The sequence below is a fragment of the Hylobates moloch genome, unplaced genomic scaffold, assembly GCF_009828535.3.
Source record: "Hylobates moloch isolate HMO894 unplaced genomic scaffold, HMol_V3 SCAFFOLD_6, whole genome shotgun sequence".
Lineage (NCBI taxonomy): Eukaryota > Metazoa > Chordata > Mammalia > Primates > Hylobatidae > Hylobates > Hylobates moloch.
The window spans coordinates 73229481-73248525 of NW_026652281.1; the positions used below are offsets into that span (position 1 = coordinate 73229481).

At 45.0% G+C, this 19045-nt stretch overlaps 1 protein-coding gene across 1 annotated transcript in view; it reads right to left on the bottom strand.

The window, feature by feature from the left end:
• DNAH3 (dynein axonemal heavy chain 3) overlaps positions 1-19045 on the bottom strand; it is a 223910-nt gene that overhangs the window by 167322 nt on the left and 37543 nt on the right. The window contains exons 10-15 of the mRNA XM_058440807.1: positions 18335-18514; positions 17144-17258; positions 13414-13528; positions 8256-8361; positions 7889-8067; positions 1463-1647 (exon numbers count right to left, since the gene is read on the bottom strand). Coding sequence (XP_058296790.1) covers positions 1463-1647; positions 7889-8067; positions 8256-8361; positions 13414-13528; positions 17144-17258; positions 18335-18514 — 880 coding nt within the window. The remainder of the gene's footprint in view (positions 1-1462; positions 1648-7888; positions 8068-8255; positions 8362-13413; positions 13529-17143; positions 17259-18334; positions 18515-19045) is intronic.

Below are 19045 nucleotides of genomic sequence, written 5' to 3' on the forward strand. Positions count from 1 at the left end.
TAAATGGCAGTCATGGTATCAAAGCCAAATGCCCTACCCATTTTATGACTGGTCAATTAAAATGTCCACCCCGGGTTTCCTTTGTGAATTTTGGGAGGCAGAGCCCACGGTGAGACTCCATGGTGTAACCAGGGGTCGAGGACACAACTCGCAAACATGCAGGTGGATGGTTAGGGAACCACTTTTCACTCCCAGTCCCCATCTCTCCCTCCCATCAACCTCCCCCTGACATCCATACATTGTGAACACCAAGTAATTCACAGGTATTTTCAGATAGAAAATGGCTTGTTGAGAGGTTATTAACTTTTCCTTCAGAATCTGCTTCTCACTTTAAAACTCTAACTTGGCCCAACAAACTTTCAAGGAGCCCTGACTACTTTTTTCCTTTTACAATATGCAGGAGCATGAAGTAAAGTGTCTCAGCCTCTTCAAAAGTGGGATTGATGAAGATTACAGATGGGTGGCCAGGGCTGTGGCTCACGCCTATAATCCCAGTATGTTGGGAGGTCAAGGCAGGCAGATCACTTGAGGCCAGGAGTTCAAGACCAGCCTGGCCAACATGGAGAAACTCTATCTCTACTAAAAATACAATAATTAGTTGGGCATGGTGGCACGTGCCTGTAATTCCAGCTACTCGGGAGGCTGAGGCACGAGAATTGATGGAACCTGAGAGGCAGAGGTTGCAGTGAGCTGAGGGTGGCACTGCACTACAGCCTAGGTGACAGAGCAAGACCCTGTCTCGACAAAAAAAAAAAAGATTACAGATAAGTAAAATCTACTCATTAAAAAAAATGACTCTGCATTTGGAATTGACTTTTCCAGGAACACCAGACACAGATGCCAAGACAGGGATCTAAGAACTGGAGGTCGCCCAGGCGCCGTGGCTCACACCTGTAATCCCAGCACTTTGGGAGGCTGAGGCGGGTGGATCATGAGGTCAAGAGATCGAGACCATCCTGGCCAACATGGTGAAACCCCGTCTCTACTAAAAATACAAAAATTAGCTGGGCATGGCAGCACGCACCTGTAGTCCCAGCTACTTGGGAGGCTGAGGCAGGAGAATCGCTTGCACCCGGGAGGCGGGAGTTACAGTGAGCCGAGATCACGCCACTGCACCCAACCTGGTGACAGAGCGAGACTCCATCTAAAAAAAAAAAAAAAAAGAAAGAAAGGACTGGAGGTCAAGTATCTATCTGTGTCTCCTTTGTGTCTAACAAGATTCCTTTTGTGTGATTCAAATTACTGTGGATATGAGTATAAAATTAGTGCCTCTAACATATGGGGGCACTTGAAAGGCAGCTCTCCTGATATTTAGGGGTAGAATTCATATAACTATCATTTTGCTCAACACTTTACCCCTAAATATATAAATACACATAGACTATTTGAAATGTTATATATACAAATATAAAATATACATATAGGTATGCATTTCAATGGTCACACATGGCATTGGACTTACACGGCAAGTCTGCATAGTCCATCAGGAACTCCAGCCGTTCACTTGCGTCTCTAAGTTGCCGCCTGAGTTTGAACACAGTGACATCACTGGATTTCTTTAGGAATTCAATGAGGAATACCAGCTCCTTAGTGTTGGCAGGAACCTCACTGACTTTGTCTGCGATGTGGCTGTACTGATTACAAATGCTACAGAAAAGAAACAGCCATTGTCATCATCATCATCATCACCATCATCACCATCTAAAATGACTTTCTTGTAAGACTCCATGCTCAAAAGATATAATTCCTACTTGGAAAAAAGAACAATGTTTTTTTATTTTTTTTCCCTGCCTGCAAATCCTTGATGGATAATAATCACATGCACACTAAACTCCAGGAATAATAACTGTTGTAATGATAATAATACCTGTTATGTATTAAGCCATTATGAAGTGCCACACCCCATTCTAATCATTTACATATATTAACTCATTTAATCCTCACAACAATTTTAAGAGGTAGATACTATTATTATCTACACTTTAGAATGGAAGAAAGTGACTCTGAGTAACATTATCAAAAGCAACATTGTATGTAGGTGTCAGAGCCAAGATCTGAACCTGGGTTAATTGACTCCAAAGCTCATACTCTTAACAAATACACCATACTACCTCTTATACACAGGACCTAGATTTAGACCAAAATACCACCACCACCACCACTACCACCACCAGCACCACCAACAGCAATCCCTCACATTTTGTGTTGAAATAGAGCACTAAATTAATTTTTAATCTTCTTTCTTTTTTTTTTTTTTTTTTTTTGAGACAGAGTCTTGCTCTGTCACCCAGGCTGGATACAGTGGTGTGATATCTCAGCTCACTGCAACCTCTGCTTCCCGGGCTCAAGCAATTCTCCTGCCTCAGCCTCCCGAGTAGCTGGGATTACAGGTGCCTGCCACCATACCCGGCTAATTTTTGTATTTTTAGTAGAGATGGGGTTTTGCCATATTGGCCAGGCTGGTCTTGAACTCCTGACCCAGGTGATCTGCCTGCCTTGGCCTCCTGAAGTGCTGTGATTACAGGCATGAGTCACCACGCCTGGACTTAATCATTGCTTTTAACAGAACACCAGTAAATTTATCCTTATGGGCTGCAGATAATCCCTGGTGGCATAGAAAATGTTCCATTACTGGGACAACCAGGTCTAAATGGCCACTTTTCAAACATAAGACTGAAAAATGATGTTATACAGATAATTTGAATATGCTCTAACTTATGCAAAAGCAAATGACGGTCTTCAGCATCTTAACTACAATTAGAAGCAAATTATCTGCAATACGTCCACTCCTAGCACAGAGTGGCCCTCAACAAATGTTAGCAATGATATCATAGTTTTGGTATTATTACTTGATCATGACATGTTGGTTTTTTTTTTCTTTTTTGAGACGGAGTCTTGCTCTGTCACCCAGGCTGGAGTGCAGTGGCCTGATCTCAGCTTACCTCAACCTCCGCCTCCCAGGTTCAAGCAATTCTCTCCCTCAGCCTCCCTATGAGAGGTCACAGCGTGGAGGCAGTCCTCACAGCCCTTGCTCGCTCTTGGCACCTCCTCTTCCTGGGCTCCCAATGTGGGGGCACTTGAGGAGCCCTTCAACCCCTCGCTGCACTGAGGGAGCCCCTTTCTGGGTGGGCCAAGGCCAGAGCCGGCTCCCTCCGCTTGCAGGGAGGTGTGGAGGGAGAGGCGAGAGCAGGAAACGGGGCTGCGCGCAGCGCTTGCGGGCCAGCTGGAGTTCCGGGTGGGCGTGGGCTTGGCGGGCCCACCCTCAGAGCAGCGGGCCCACCCTCAGAGCGGCTGCAGAGTGTGTACTGGGCCCACCGGCACTGCGCTCAATTTCTCACGGGGCCTTAGCTGCCTTCCCGCGGGGCAGGGCTGGGGACCTGCAGCCCGCCATGCCTGAGCCTCCCACCCCCTCCATGGGCTCCTGTGCAGCCCGAGCCTCCCTGACGAGTGCCACCCCCTGCTCCATGGCGCCCAGTCCCATCGACCACCCAAGGGCTGAGGAGTGCGAGCGCACGGCGCGGGACTGGCAGGCAGCTCCACCTGCAGCCCCGGTGCGGTGTGGGATCCACTGGGTGAAGCCAGCTGGGCTCCTGAGTCCAGTGGAGACGTGGAGAACCTTTATGTCTAGCTCAGGGATTGTAAATACACCAATTGGCACTCTGTATCTAGCTCAAGGTTTGTAAACACACCAATCAGCACCCTGTGTCTAGCTCAGGGTTTGTGAGTGCACCAATCGACACTCTGTATCTAGCTGCTCTGGTGGGGCCTTGGAGAACCTTTGTGTCCATACTCTGTATCTAACTGATCTGATGGGGAGGTGGAGAACCTTTATGTCTAGCTCTGGGATTGTAAACGCACCAATCAGTGCCCTGTCAAAACAGACCACTCGGCTCTACCAATCAGCAGGACGTGGGTGGGGCCAGATACGAGAATAAAAGCAGGCTGCCCGAGCCAGCAGTGGCAACCCGCTCAGGTCCCCTTCCACGCTGTGGAAGCTAATGTTCTTTCCCTCTTAGCAGTAAATCTTGCTACTGCTCACTCTGGGTCCACACTGTGTTTATGAGCTGTAACACTCACCTCGAAGGTCTGCAGCTTCACTCCTGAGCTAGCGAGACCACAAACCCACCAGAAGGAAGAATATCCGAACACATCCGAACATCAGAAGGAACAAATTCGGGACACGCTGCCTTTTAAGAACTGTAACACTCACAGCGAGGGTCTGCGGCGTCATTCTTGAAGTCGGTGAGACCAAGAACCCACCAATTCCGGACACACCTAGTAGCTGGGATTACAGGCACCGCCCCCCCACCACACCAGACTAATTTTTGTATTTTTAGTAGAGACGGGATTTCACCATCTTGACCAGGCTGGTCGTGAACTCCTGACCTCATGATCCACCTGCCTCGGCCTCCCAAAGTGCTGGGATTACAGGCGTAAGCCACTGTGCCCAGCCCTGTTGATGTTATTTTTATTTTTAAGGCAGACAGAAACTTTAGAAGTCAGCCACCAACCTGGAGTTCAGCTGCCAACCTGGGGTGTCTGCATTCTTAGATATTCCTGGGTTCAGAATGAGGCTCTTATTTTCATTTATATTAAAAAGACCTAAGGACATTATACATTTATTTGGATAAGGATGAATGCACTGATCAACTAAGGCACCATGTTGCTTTGATTTGACAGGAACAAATGGATGATTGCTTAAGGGAAAAAAATACATGGCTCAAACTTTCCAAAGAAAGTCTCGAAGTAGGCCGGGTGTGGTGGCTTATGCCTGTAATCCCAGCAGTTTTGGAAGCTGACGTGGGAGGATTGCTTGAGCCCGGGAGTTTGAGACCAGCCTGGGCAACGTGACGAAACTCCATCACTACAAAAAATGTAAAAATTAGCCAGGTGTAGTGGTGTGCATCTGTAGTCCCAGCTACTTTGGGGGCTGAGGCAGAAGGATGGCTTGAGCCCAGGAGGTGGAGGCTGCAGTAAGCTTTGATCACGCCACTGCACTCCAGTCTGGGCAACAGAGTAAGACCCTGTCTCAATTTTTAAAAAAGTGTGTCCGAGTAGTGTGAAGGCTGAAAACCTTTTGCTGTCCTCGTCCCAAACCCATATCCTATAGGCAAATAAACTGAAGATCCAGGCTGGGCACGGTGGCTCACACCTATAATCTTAGCACTTTGGGAGGCCAAGGCAGGCGGATCACCTGAGGTCAGGAGTTTGAGACTAGGCTGGCCAACATGGTGAAACCTTGTCTCTACTAAAAATACAAAACATTAGCTGGGTGTGGTGGCATGCACCTGTAATCCCAGCTACTTGGGAGGCTGAGGCTGGTGAATCACTTGAATCTGGGAGGCGGAGGTTGCAGTGAGCCAAGATCATGCCACTGCACTCCAGCCTGAACAACACAGCAAGACTCCATCTCAAAAAAAAAAAAAAAAAGAAAGAAAAAGAAAAAGAGAAACTGAAGATCCAAGACGCAAGGCCAGCTATTCTGGCTCCAAAACCAGGAATCTGACCTCTTCATCAATGAGTGAGAAAGCTGCTTGCACATGGACTTTGAGGTCAAAATGGGTTAATTCCCAGATATGCCACTGCCTAACCTGTCAGAGTCTCAGTGTCTTCATCAACACGATGGGGAAAATAATGAACAACCTCTTAGGGCTGTTGTGAGTTCCTGATTAGATCTATTTTATTCAGGGTACTTATATGGTGCCTAGACTATACCATGTGCTGGGGAGACAGCCACTAGTATTATTATTAATTTTTGCTGATGATTTTCTGATATGTATTTTGTAAAACTTAAAGTACTATAAAATGCTAAAATTACACATATATGAATAGTATAGTATATAATATAATATTAATAGTGGTGATTATTACTAAATCATTTTATTTTATATTTATTTATTTTGAGGTAGGGTCTTGCTGTGAGGCTAGAGTGCAGCGGCTCAATCATAACTCACTGCAGCCTTGACCTCCTGAGCTCAAGTGATCCTCCTGCCTGAACTTGCATATCTCTCTCTCTCTCTTTTTTTTTTATTTTTTTGAGACAGTCTCATTCTGATGCACAGGCTGGAGCGCAGTGGTGTGAACATGGTTCATTGCAGCCTCGACTTCTGGGGCTCAAGTGATCCTCCCGCCTCAGCCTCTTGAGTAGCTGGGACCAGAGGCACATGCCACCATGCCTGGCTAATTTCTTAATTATTTTTGTAGAGACGGTGTCTTCCCATGTTGCCCAGGCTGGTCTCAAACTCCTGGGCTCAAACAATCCTCCTGCCTCCACCTCCCAAAGTAAACCTAATCTCATGTTGGAACTATAGATGTGAGCCATGGCACCTGGCCACTAAATCATTTTAGTCTATAGTTTAAAGTGCTTTCAGGAAGAGAGCTAGGATAACATGGAATAACGATTTTCTAACCTTCAAATAGAGACACAGTAAAAGGCAGTTGCCATCTCAGCCAAGCATCCATTACCTCTTTCTGTAACAACACCTATGTCTTCTCAGGGACCCCCACCCCTTTCAGTTCATGTGGTTTAGGTGGGGTTGACACCCACCCTAGGGATGGGAACCCAGCCAGATCTAAGCCATCCTCTTGGCCAGTGTTTGATTCAGTGTTGTACAAACAACCCAAGTCAGGCCAACCTCACATGGGCCAGGACTTTTCCAAGGATGATAGAAAAAGCAACTTTTCGCCTCCTCTGGAAAGGAACCCAGGAGGATGTAAGCCTAGAGCTGCGGAAGCCCATAAACTGGAGAGAACCTGTTAGAGAATGGAGCCAACATGGAGGAAAGCCAAGCAGAGAGAGGGGAATTGCACCCTAATTGCAGCATTGAGGGCCTGAAGCTAGAAACCCCAAACTTTTCAACATGTGAGCCGCAAATTTCCTTTTTAACCCAAGCTAGTCTGTTTGAGCTTCTATCCATTACAACCAAAAACATCTTGTCTAACACGTAGTTATCAGTAAAATAAAGGCATAATACAGAGTTTAAGATTGAACAATGGAACCAAACATGGTGGCTCACACCTGTAGTCCCAAGAGACTTAGGAGGCTGAGGCAGGGGGATCACTTGAGCCCAGGAGGTCGAGGCTGCCGTGAGCTATGATCATGCCACTACTGCACTCCGGGGGACGGAACAAGACCATGTCTCTAAAAAAAGGAAAAAAAATGATATGCAAATAGAGGCAGGAAGATCGCTTGAATCTAGGAATTTGAGGCTACAGTGCACTGTGACTGTACCTGTGAATAGCCACTACAACCCAGCTTGGACAACACAGCGAGACCCTGTCTCAGAAAACAAAAAATTAGCCAGCCATAATGGTGGATGCCTATAGTCTTGGCTACTCAGGAAGCTGAGGCAAGAGGATTGCTTGAGCCCAGGAGTTTGAGGCTACAATAAGCTATGATCAGGCCACTGCACTCCAGACAGAGTGAAACCTCCTTTCGAAAAAGAAAAAGATCGAACAACAGAATTCTCGGACCTATCAGTAGAATCCTGCCTAGGAGCGATTCTAAGGAAAATGTGCCTGTAAGCACTTTGTGTTTCAAAATATGCGCTAGATGGACAGCGAGAGGGGCCCGTGACCTCAGACAGACAAGCCCAGGAAGCAGTTTGCATTCTCCTGAATTTGCCTGCAAGAAGACAAAAGCTTCAGGATCAGAAACGAACTGCTGACAAATGCCCCCCACCCGCCTACTCCAACCCCCATGTCGCTTTCTCTTGACTGTTCACCTCCTAGCCTGAACCTGAGTTCCTCACTACCCTTACTTAGGGGCAGAAAAAACTTGAACTAGAAAATAATCTGTTCATTGCTGGACGGTGCAAGTTCTGGTCACTTTTTCATCTCCAGTTGGTGCCAAATACCATTGCTATTTGTCTGCACAGAATTACGATACCTGGTATTGGTGTCTCGGTTTACATCCACTTGGAATTGAATCAGATGGTCTTTAAGATTTTGAGCTCGCTCACAGAGATCATAATTTAGGGCCATAGCGTCAAGGCAGAACATAGCTAAAGGCACGGTGATGTGCATGGATGCAATTTCATTTCTCCGTTTCTTTATGGCATTGATCTTCTGCAGAAAGGAGCACATTCAGTAGCTTGATTTGCCCTTGAGCCTTTCCCATTTGCCCCCAGCCTAACCCCTGGCCAACTCTAGTCCAATGCTGAGCACGATCTATGCACCAAAGAGACACTAACTGCTCATTGGATTGTCTGCAGCACAGGTCGCCAAGGTATAAAATTTCAAGTGGCATTTCCTACCGTCACAAAATCATCAATGTCGTGATTTTCTTTCAGGAACGCAGCGATGTTTTCCTCTGCCATGTTATCCAATAAGTCATCATACTTTTTGTAGACATTTAAATATCTTCCATATTGAAGAGTGTGAAATCAAACACACAAATACAAGTCAACCAAATCAGATGAGTCAAAGTGGCAAATGAAGACACAGTAGCATTTTTAAAAATTTAGCTCAAGCCAGGAAAGAGAAATATAATGTGGCAAAAAGTTACATTAAAAAGAGAACTCAGAATTTTGGATCTGAATTTCAATTTCACCACTTCCTAGCAGTGTAAACTTAGACAAGATAGTTCACTATTTCAAGGATCAGTGTTGTATTAGTCCATTTTCATACTGCTGATAAAGATATACCCGAGACTGGGAAGAAAAAGAGGTTTAGTCGGACTTACAGTTCCACACGGCTGGGGAGGCCTCAGAATCATGGCGGGAAGCAAAAGGCACTTCTTACAGGGCAGTGGCAAAAGAAAATGAGGGAGAAGCAAAAGTGGAAACCCCTGATAAACCATCAGATCTCGTTAGACTTATTCACTATCATGAGAATAGCACGGGACAAAACGGCCCCCATGGTTCAATGACCTCCCCTGCATCTTTCCTACAACACGTGGGAATTCTAGGAGATACAATTCAAATTGAGATTTGGTGGGGACACAGCCAAACCATATCATTCTGTCCCTGGCCCCTCCAAATCGCATGTCCTCACATTTAAAACCAACCACACATTCCCATGCTGCCCAAGACCATGGGAACCCACCTCTTGCATCAGTGTAACCTGGATGTGAGACCTGGAGTCAAAGGAGATCATTTTGGAGCTTTAAAGTTTGACTGCCCCACTGGATTTTGGACTTGCATGGGCCCTGTACCCCTTTGTTTTAGCCAATTTCTCCCATTTGGAATGGCTGTATTTACCCAATACCTATACCCCCATTGTATCTAGGAAGTAACTAGCTTGCTTTTGATTTTACAGGCTCATAGGCAGAAGGGACTTGCCTTGTCTCAGATGAGACTTTGCACTGTGGACTTTTGGGTTGGTGCTGAAATGAGTTGAAATTTTGGGGGACTAATGGGAAGGCATAGTTGGATTTGAAATGTGAGGCTACGAGATTTGGAGGGGCCAGGGGCAGAATGATATGGTTTGGCTGTGTCTCCACCAAATCTCAACTTGAATTGTATCTCCCAGAATTCCCACGTGCTGTGGGAGGGACCCAGGGGGAGGTAATTGAATCATGGGGCTGGTTTTTCCCGTGTTATTCTTGTGATAGTGAATAAGTCTTGTGAGATCTGATAGGTTTATCAGGGGTTTCCGCTTTTGCTTCTTCCTCATTATCTCTTTTAGCGACACCTACACAAACATACCCAGGATTAATACTTTGTATCCCTCAATCCAATCAAGTTGACACTCAGTATTAACCATCACAGATGTCTTTAATTTTATTTTATTATGTTTTTTGAGACAGACTCTCACTGTCGCCCAGGCTGAAGTGCAGTGGTGTGATCTCAGCTCACTGCAATCTCCTCCTCCCAGCTTCAAGTGATTCTCCTGCCTCAGCCTCTGGAGTAGCTGGGATTAGAGGCATGTGTCACCACACCCAACTAATTTTGGTATTTTTAGTAGAGACAGAATTTTGTCATGTTGGCCAGGCTGCTCTCGAATTCCTGGCCTCAAGTCATTTACCCACCTTGGCCTCCCAAAGTGCTAGGATTACAGGCATGTGTCACTAGGCCAGGCCCAGTGTCTTTAATTTTAAGTGGAAATGATCGTTAACACCTCATAGGATTGTTGTAATGCTTAACTGTAATAAAGTATACACAAATGAATTAATGCTGTGCCTGACATACAGTGCATGTGCAACAAATATTATAATAGTCCCTCCTTACCCTTGGGGATATGTTCCAAGAACCCCAGTGAATGCCTGAAACCGCAGATAGTACTGAACACTTTATATACTGTTTTTTCCTATACACACATATGTATTTATGATAAAGTTTAATTTATAAATTAGGCACAGCAAAAGATTAACAATAACTGAAAATAAAATAGAACATATAACAATATAATGTAAAAATAAAAGTAATATGAATGTGGTCTCTTTCTCTGTTTTTCTCGAAATATCTTGATATTTTCCAGCCTTAGTTGACCTCGGGTACCTGTAATTGTAGAAAGCAAAACCACAGACAAAGGGGACGTCTGCGATTCCTATCCCTTCTTCAAGCTCCAAAATTCTATGCCTAAATCTTAAGATGAAAATCTGGGATGAATTAACCTAAAATCTATTAAATAAAATCAAAATTTTCTCTGCCTGTAATCAAATGACACAAAAATGGCTGGACAGGTTTCCCCAAAATTGGAGGATGTGTTTGGGATGGTCTGGTTTAAAATAAGTTTGAATTAAAATAAAGATGATAGTGAGTAAGCAGAATTAACTTTGTAGGACTCAGTGGCATGCTTCCGAGAGTTGACCAACACTTTAGAGACTCTGAAACTGAGATGCAATGAGAAATCCATGGAACTGTCAATCCAGAAAGACAAACAACCCCATCAAAAAGTAGGCGAAGTATATGAACAGACACTTCTCAAAAGAAGACATTTATGCAGCCAACAGACACATGAAAAAATGCTCATCATCACTGGCCATCAGAGAATGCAAATCAAAAGCACAATGAGATACCATCTCATACCAGTTAGAATGGCGATCACTAAAAAGTCAGGAAACAACAGGTGCTGGAGAGGATGTGGAGAAATAGGAACACTTTTACACTGTTGGTGGGACGTAAACTGGTTCAACCCTTGTGGAAGACAGTGTGGTGATTCCTCAAGGATCCAGAACTAGAAATACTATTTGAACCAGCCATCCCATTACTGAGTATATATAAATCATATAAATCATGCTGCTATAAAGACACATGCACACGTATGTTTATTGTGGCACTATTCACAATAGCAAAGACTTGGAACCAACCCAAATGTCCATCAATGACAGACTGGATTAAGAAAATGTGGCACATATACACCATGGGATACTATGCAGCCATAAAAAAGGATGAGTTCATGTCCTTTGTAGGGACATGGATGAAGCTGGAAACCATCATTCTCAGCAAACTATCGCGGGGACAAAAAACCGAACACCACATGTTCTCACTCATAGGTGGGAATTGAACAATGAGAACACTTGGACATAGGAAAGGGAACGTCACACACCGGGGCCTGTCGTGGGGTGGGGGGAGCAGGGAGGGATAGCATTAGGAGATATACCTAATGTAAATGATGAGTTAATGGGTGCAGCACACCAACATGGCACATGTATACATATGTAACGAACCTGCACGTTGTGCACATGTACCCTAGAACTTAAAGTATAATTAAAAAAAAAAAAAAAAGAAAGACAAAACGTGCCAGGCGAGGTGGCTCACACCTGTAATCCCAGCACTTTGGGAGGCCGAGGTGAGTGGATCACCTAAGGTCAGGAGTTTGAAACCAGCCTGGCCAACATGGTGAAACCTTGTGTCTACTAAAAATATAAAAATTGTCTGGGCGTGGTGGCACATGCCTGTAGTCCCAACTACTTGGGAGGCTGAGGCAGGAGAATTGCCTGAACCCAGGAGGTGGAGGTTGCAGTGAGCTGAGATCACACTACTATACTCCAGCCTGGGTGACAGAGTGAGACGCCATCTCAAAAAATAATAAAATAAAATAAAATAAAATAAAATAAAATAAAATAGCTGTGTGTCTAAGATTCCATGAACAGGGAAAACAGAGGTTTCAAACAGAATCTCCCAAATCAAATTCACGAGGGCAGGGCTTCCAAATATGAGGCCACGATATTTTGACTAGGTTAGCAGTTGTTCTCAACTGGTGGGGACTTTTGGCCACGCCTGAAGACATTCTTGGCTGTCACAACCAGGGGATTCCTGCCAGCATGCATAATTCCTACAAGGATGCTGCTAAACAGCCCACCACACACAGGACAGCCCCCACAATAGAATTTTCCAGTCAAAAATGTCAATAGAGCTGCAGTCCAAAAACTCTGGGTTAGCGTGACCCTATCTCTTGGTTTGCCTGGGACAGTCCAGGTTTACACCTGTTGTCCCATGGTAATTGTTAACAACACTTTTCACTCGTAAAGTGTCTCACTTTGGAAGCTACTTACAGGATCACCCTAAACTAGTGTGATATGGTTTGGCTGTGTCCCCACCCAAATTTCATCTTGAATTGTAGTTCCCATGATCCCCACATGTTGTGGGAAGGACTTGGTGGGAGGTAATTTAATCATGAGAGCAGTTACCCTAAGGCTGTTCTCATGATAGTGAGTTCTCACGCGATCTGATGATTTATAAGAGGCTTTTCCCTCCCCCTTTTGCTCAGCACTTCCCCTTCCTGCTGCCACGAGAAGAAGGACGTGTTTGTTTCCCCTTCTGCCACGATTGTAAGTTTCCTGAGGCCACCCTACACCTGCAGAATTGTGAGTCAATTAAGCCTCTTTTGTAAATTACTCAGTCTCAAGCATGTCTTCATTAGCAGCGTGAGAAAGGACTATACATAGTGACTGCTCACCTGTGCAACTGTGAGATGTTTTACAGTGTGATGATTAAAGGACAGGGCCTGTGGGTTCAGATAACTGATTCTCAATCCCAAAATCCAGAAAGTTCTGAAAACAGACAGTTGCCTCAAAAGTCACTTGGTAGCAAAAGTTGGCCTAAACGGATATGAGGCTATTATGTGAATACTTATAGGTTTCCCTGCAGAAATATCAACATGTTGCCCCAGACCTCACAGAAACTGCAGGATAATATATGATATATGCATTATGTTACTTTTATATAACCCAGAAATTTTGAAGTGCCAAAACCCATCTGGCTTCACAACTATCAGATAATGGAGGTGGATCTGTAATTGAATTTGAATCCTGGCTCTCCTAACTATTTGCTGTGTAACACTGGGGACAGTTAGAGTTTCCTCATTTGTAAAGTGGGAATAAATAGTAATACCCATGTAAGTATTGGCTATTCTTACTATGTATGTGTTCAGGTGTTTGGGAACAGGAATAGCTTATTGGATGAGAGTTAAGAACACCAAATCAATGCCAAAAAGCTACGTAGCGAATAAATTTATAACTCAACTTACTTGCGGGGGCCAACTTGATTTTTCCGAAATACGTTGAAAGTTTGACTCAAAAAATCAGAAACAAGTTTTTCTTCTGCGTTAACAGTTCCAAGGATCAGATTATATCCTTTCAGTTCTGGGAACAGGACAGATTCCACCTGAAGAGTAAACACCACTTTTGCATGTTGCAAGACTTAAGAAGGGAGATGGTACCCAAATGCAAAGCCTCCTCTAATGCACTCATTTCCAGGGATGCCAGCTGCATTTTTACTCTATTTCGTCTTAGTGCTGGAATCACCCTGCTGTTTCCTCTACCTCTGTTCTCTCTCCTTTTCTTCTTGCCTGGATTACTCATCTTTCAAATCCCTGACCTTTCAAGTGTCTTGTCCTTTGAGAGTCCCCCTTGTCCCGCTCCCTGCCCCACCACCCTCCAGTGGATGTTGGTTTCCCTGTTTCAGGCTCACCTTCTGAACTTTTCCTGCTTAGCACTCATCACAATTGCAATTAGGTGAATGTGTAATGAAATGTTCTAGGTGTGTCACGGAATACAAATTCCATGAAGGCCTGGATCATATTTGACTTCTTCACTGTTATATCCCCAGGGCCTAGCAAAAGCTTGGCACTTAGTAAGTGCTCAAAAAATACTGTGTGAGTCAATGAATACTATCGTAGTGCTCCCCTCCTTTCCTCTCTAATGAAAATTCTGGAGACATGGATTCTAATTCTGAATCTACTACTGATGGACAATGCAACCTTAGGTAAACTACTTCTCTCGTGGGTTTTTTTTTTTTTTTTTTGAGACAGAGTCTCACTCTATGGCCCAGGCTGGTGTGCAGTGGCGCGATCTGGGCTCATTGCTACATCTGCCTCCTAGGCTCAAGCGATTCTCCTGCCTCAGCCTCCCGAGTAGCTGAGATTACAGGCGTGCATCACCATACCCAGCTAATTTTTGTATTTTTAGTAGAGACAGGGCTTCACCATGTTGGCCAGGCTTGTCTCAAACCTCAAGCAATCCACCTGCCTCACAAAGTGCTGGGATTACAGGCATAAGGCACCACATCTGGCCTAAACTACTTCTCTGAATCCCCATTTTCTCATCTGTAAAAAAGAAGAGATGTACTAGATTCTCCTCTAAGCCCAGGGAAAACAAAAAACTATGGCTTTATGATCATGAGGCACTGAAAGTATCTTCTGAGAGAATTCATACTCTTTAACTTCTTTTTATTTATCTTTTTAAAGAGATGGTCTCACTCTGTCACCCAGGCTGGAGTGCGGTGGCACCATCATAGCTTCTATGCTATGTGACTCTGCAGCTCAAGCAGTCTTCCTACCTCAGCCTCCTGAGTAGCTGGAGCTACAGGTGCCTGCGACCATGCCTAATTTTCCTATTTTTATTTTTGTACAGACAGGGGCTCTCTCTATGTTGCCCAGGTTGGTCTTGAACTGGTGGTCTGGCTTCAAACTTTCAGAAAATGGAGGTGGACCTGTAATTGTATATGAATCCTGACCCTTGGCTCAGTCTCCAAAAGTGTTGAGATTGCAGGCGTGAGTCTCCACGTCTAGTCACTCTAACTCCCTCATGGCACGTGTGTGTCTCTGAGAATGTTCTCACTTGCATGACTCATGCAGGCTGCAAAGTTCCTGCCTGGGACCAATTGTCTTCCACTGTCCTCTCTGCTAAGAAAGCTTTTAGTGGCTGGTCTCAGAAAAGGTCTTCAGAGTGCTTCAGTGAGTTACATGGGTTATATACCTTTGATGGAAACTCATCAATTTAGAAAGGGGGAAAATCAAGTGCAAATGATCTTTGTCTTCTTTGGCCAATCCAAAGGTTTTGAAACCAGTGGAGGAGCAACTTCTTTGCTGCAGCCATACTACAGACAGCTGCCAAAGGCAATGAGATGCAGGGACTGGCACTGGTCAATGTGTGAATGAAATGGCTTAGGGCAGCACAATTGGTTCCCCCAGGCCATGTAACAGATCACAAGTGGGCAGGATAATGGATCGTCTCATGGGAAGAAGTCTTCAAACTTAAGAGAATGAAATACCTCTTGCTGCTCTTTCAGTGTGGTTGATTCTCTCATGCCCTGTAGAGCAGTCTGTGAAATGGAGTCAAAAACAATTGCAGTCGGCCAGGTGTGGTGGCTCACACCTACAATCCCCACACTTTGGGAGGCCAAGGCAGGCGGATCGCTTGAGCTCACGAGTTCAAGACCAGCCTGGGCAACATGGCGGAACCCTGTCTCTACAAAACACAAAAATAAGCCGGGCATGGTGGTGCACACTTGTTATCCCAGCTACTTGGGAGGCTGAGATGGGAGGATGGCTTGAGCCTGGGAGGGAGAGGTTGCCTCCCAGGCTCAAGCAGAAAAAAAAAAAATTCTTTTTTTTTTTTTTTTTGAGATGGAGTTTCACTCTTGTTGCCCAGGCTGGAGTGCAATGGCACAATCTAGGCTCACTGTAACCTCCACCTCCTGGGTTCAAGTGATTCTCCTGCCTCAGCCTCCCGAGTAGCTGGGACTACAGCCACCCGCCACCACGCCCGGCTAATTTTTTGTATTTTTAGTAGAGACAGGGTTTCACCATGTTGGCCAGGCTGGTATTGAACCCCTGACCTCAGGTGATCCACCCATCTCGGCCTCCCAAAGTGCTGGGATTATGGGTGTGAGCCACTGTGCCCAGCCCCTTTAATAAGTCTTTCTCACAAATATGCTTTCCTGCTTTCTTTCTTGTCTTGAATAATGCTATTTACTCTATTTTCAAAAGTCTCTTGTTAGCTTTTCCCTACCAACTTTTTTTTTCTTTTTTTTGACAGAGTCTCACTCTGTTGCCCAGGCTGGAGTGCAATGGTGCAATCATAGCTCACTGCAACCTTGAACTTCTGGGCTCAAGCGATCCTCCTGCCTCAGCCTCCTGAGTAGCTGGGACTGTGCCACCACACCCAGCTAATTTAATTTTGTAGAGATGAGGTCTTGCTATATTGCCCAGGCTGATATTGAACTCCTGGACTTCAGCAATCTTCCTGCTTCTCGACCTCCCAAAGCACTAAAATTATAGGTGTGAGCCACCACACTTGACCTTTACTAACTTTTAAAATTCTTTTTTAACCATATATATGGCAGATCTTGTAGTGGGTGAAGGTAATGCCCACCTGTTGCTATTCTTAAAGATTTTTCTTAGTCAACCTGCAGGACTATGTTTTTAAGTCTTCACTAACCAGTTCAGAGATAAAACAGCCTGAGGGGCTTAATGAGGAAGCTAGGGCTGTGGGTGTCGCTAGATGGGGAACTCAGAGTCTGCGTTATTTTTCCCTTATTGTCTGGTAAAGTCATTGGTATTCACATAGGCCTTGTTTTTTTTTGTTTTGTTTTGTTTTTTGTTTTTTTTTTTTTTTTTGAGACGGAGTCTCACTGTGTCGCCTAGGCTGAAGTGCAGTAGCTCAATCTCGGCTCACTGCAAGCTCCGCCTCCCGGGTTCATGCCATTCTCCTGCCTCAGCCTCCCGAGTAGCTGGGACCACAGGCACCCGCCACCACGCCCGGCTAATTTTTTGTATCTTTAGTAGAGACGGGGTTTCACCATGTTAGCCAGGATGGTCTCGGTCTCCTGACCTCGTGATCCACCCGCCTCGGCCTCCCAAAGTGCTGGGATTACAGGCGTGAGCCACCACGCCCGGCCAGGCCTGTTTTCAAACCTGGTACAAACTGTGTCTTCTTGGCATTGTAATTCATTAAATGTAGTACCGGCCCTGGTACCTGCCATTGCAGTGGCAGCCGCATGCGTGCTGGGCTCTCCTGGCTCAGCTGCTTTCACACATTGCCGATCAGCAGCAGCAGCAGTGAAGGAGAGCTTAAGTGGTATGTATTTCAGCTGTCCCCATACATAGTCATCCAAATTACAGGGCCTTCTCTTCCACTTCCTTCCTAGGGATACTTGTTGTAGGAGAGCTTCCCACTGTTTCTTCCCCTCCCACACACCCAGTTTTAATGGAGCACTTAGAACCCTGTAAGTACCGGATTGCAAAGAGAAGAGTGCTTGGGCCTCCTTGCACTGCAACCTTGAACTCCTGGGCATTCGTTTCACATGAGCGAGGCCCATGTGAAGCATACATAAGGTATGGAGAGACTGAGAAGGTGGAAGGGTGAGGGAGTCAGCAAGACCCCACAGATCCCTTCCCTATATGGAACTGGACAATGGCTCTTTGGCCATACCAACCAATCAGAGGGAGTTAGGAAAAGATGGAGCTAAAAGGAGTTACATCCATGTGCATGATCCTGTCTAGTAATAAAAGTTCGTTAATAAGTGTCTGGAATTTAATTAGTAACGCTACCCTGGAAAGCAAACTGGAAAGGGCTTGGGCCGGGAAGGGAATGGTTATTCTCTCTAGAAGCCTACAGTGGCTAAAACATAACAAACCAACCAACAAACAAGCACACAGACAAGTGAAACTTCAAATGGAAATTTAAAAAAATTCTTGGCAAGTTAATGGCAGTTGATTCATGATGGATTATTAACCCAGAGATATGGCTTGGGACCTATCTGATTGATTGAAATTGACATCATGGAGGACACTATACTCTCTCACAAAGTAAGTCTTTTTTTTTTTTTCTTTTTTCTTTTTTGGAGACGGAGTCTCACTGTCACCCAGGCTGGAGTGCAGTGGTGCCATCTCGGCTCACTGAAACCTCTGCCTCCTGGGTTCAAGCGATTCTCCTACAAAGCAGCTCTTCATGGCCTTGTTAGAAGCACAATTCTGGGCTGCGTGAATATTTCTTTATGGTCCAAATCATCTGTCTGGGGTCAAGGGGGTATATTCAGGATATATCTCCAAAGTGAAGCTCCCTTAAATGAATATCACAGCCACCTGACTTGTACAACCTCTTTCAATACATTTTATTCACTAAGTGAATAAATCATGCAAATGAATGATTAAGTGACTACTATACCTTGGGGATCCCGTTAGAGTTCTTAATAATTTCCAGGAAAGAGTCACGTATTAATTCCCAGCAGCCATCAAAAGATGGATTGAAGACAATAATGGGTTCACTGACTTCAAGTTTGATCATGATTAGCTGAGGTATGAAAAACTTCATCTCTTGGTAGGGCTCCTTAAAATCATTCCCATCCTTCAGGAGACATAAGGTAGGGCAAGTGTTACAAAACTGGGCCTTCCAAAATCAAGGGAGTGAACTTTATACATTCACAGAACTACATGAGGACCAGAAAAGGCAACGAAGGGCATCATATACTGTTTATATTTAAAATATGGGCTGGGGCCGGGCACCGTGGCTCACACCTGTAATCCCAGCACTTTGGGAGGCCAAGACAGGGGGATCGCCTGAAGTCAGGAGTTCAAGATCAGCCTGACCAACATGGTGAAACCCCGTCTCTACTAAAAAAACACAAAAAACTAGCCAGGCATGGTGATGGGCACCTGTAATCCCAGCTACTTGAGAGGCTGAGGCAGTAGAATCACTTGACCCAGGAGGCAGAGGTTGCAGCGAGATCATGCCATTACACTCCAGCCTGGGCAACAACAGCGAAACTCCATCTCAAAAAAATAAATAAATAAATAAAATATGTATTGGGTATAGCTTAGCCCACCCTGACTCCATGCACTCTCCCTTTCCCAAAGCCATTCCCTTTTGTTTATGTGG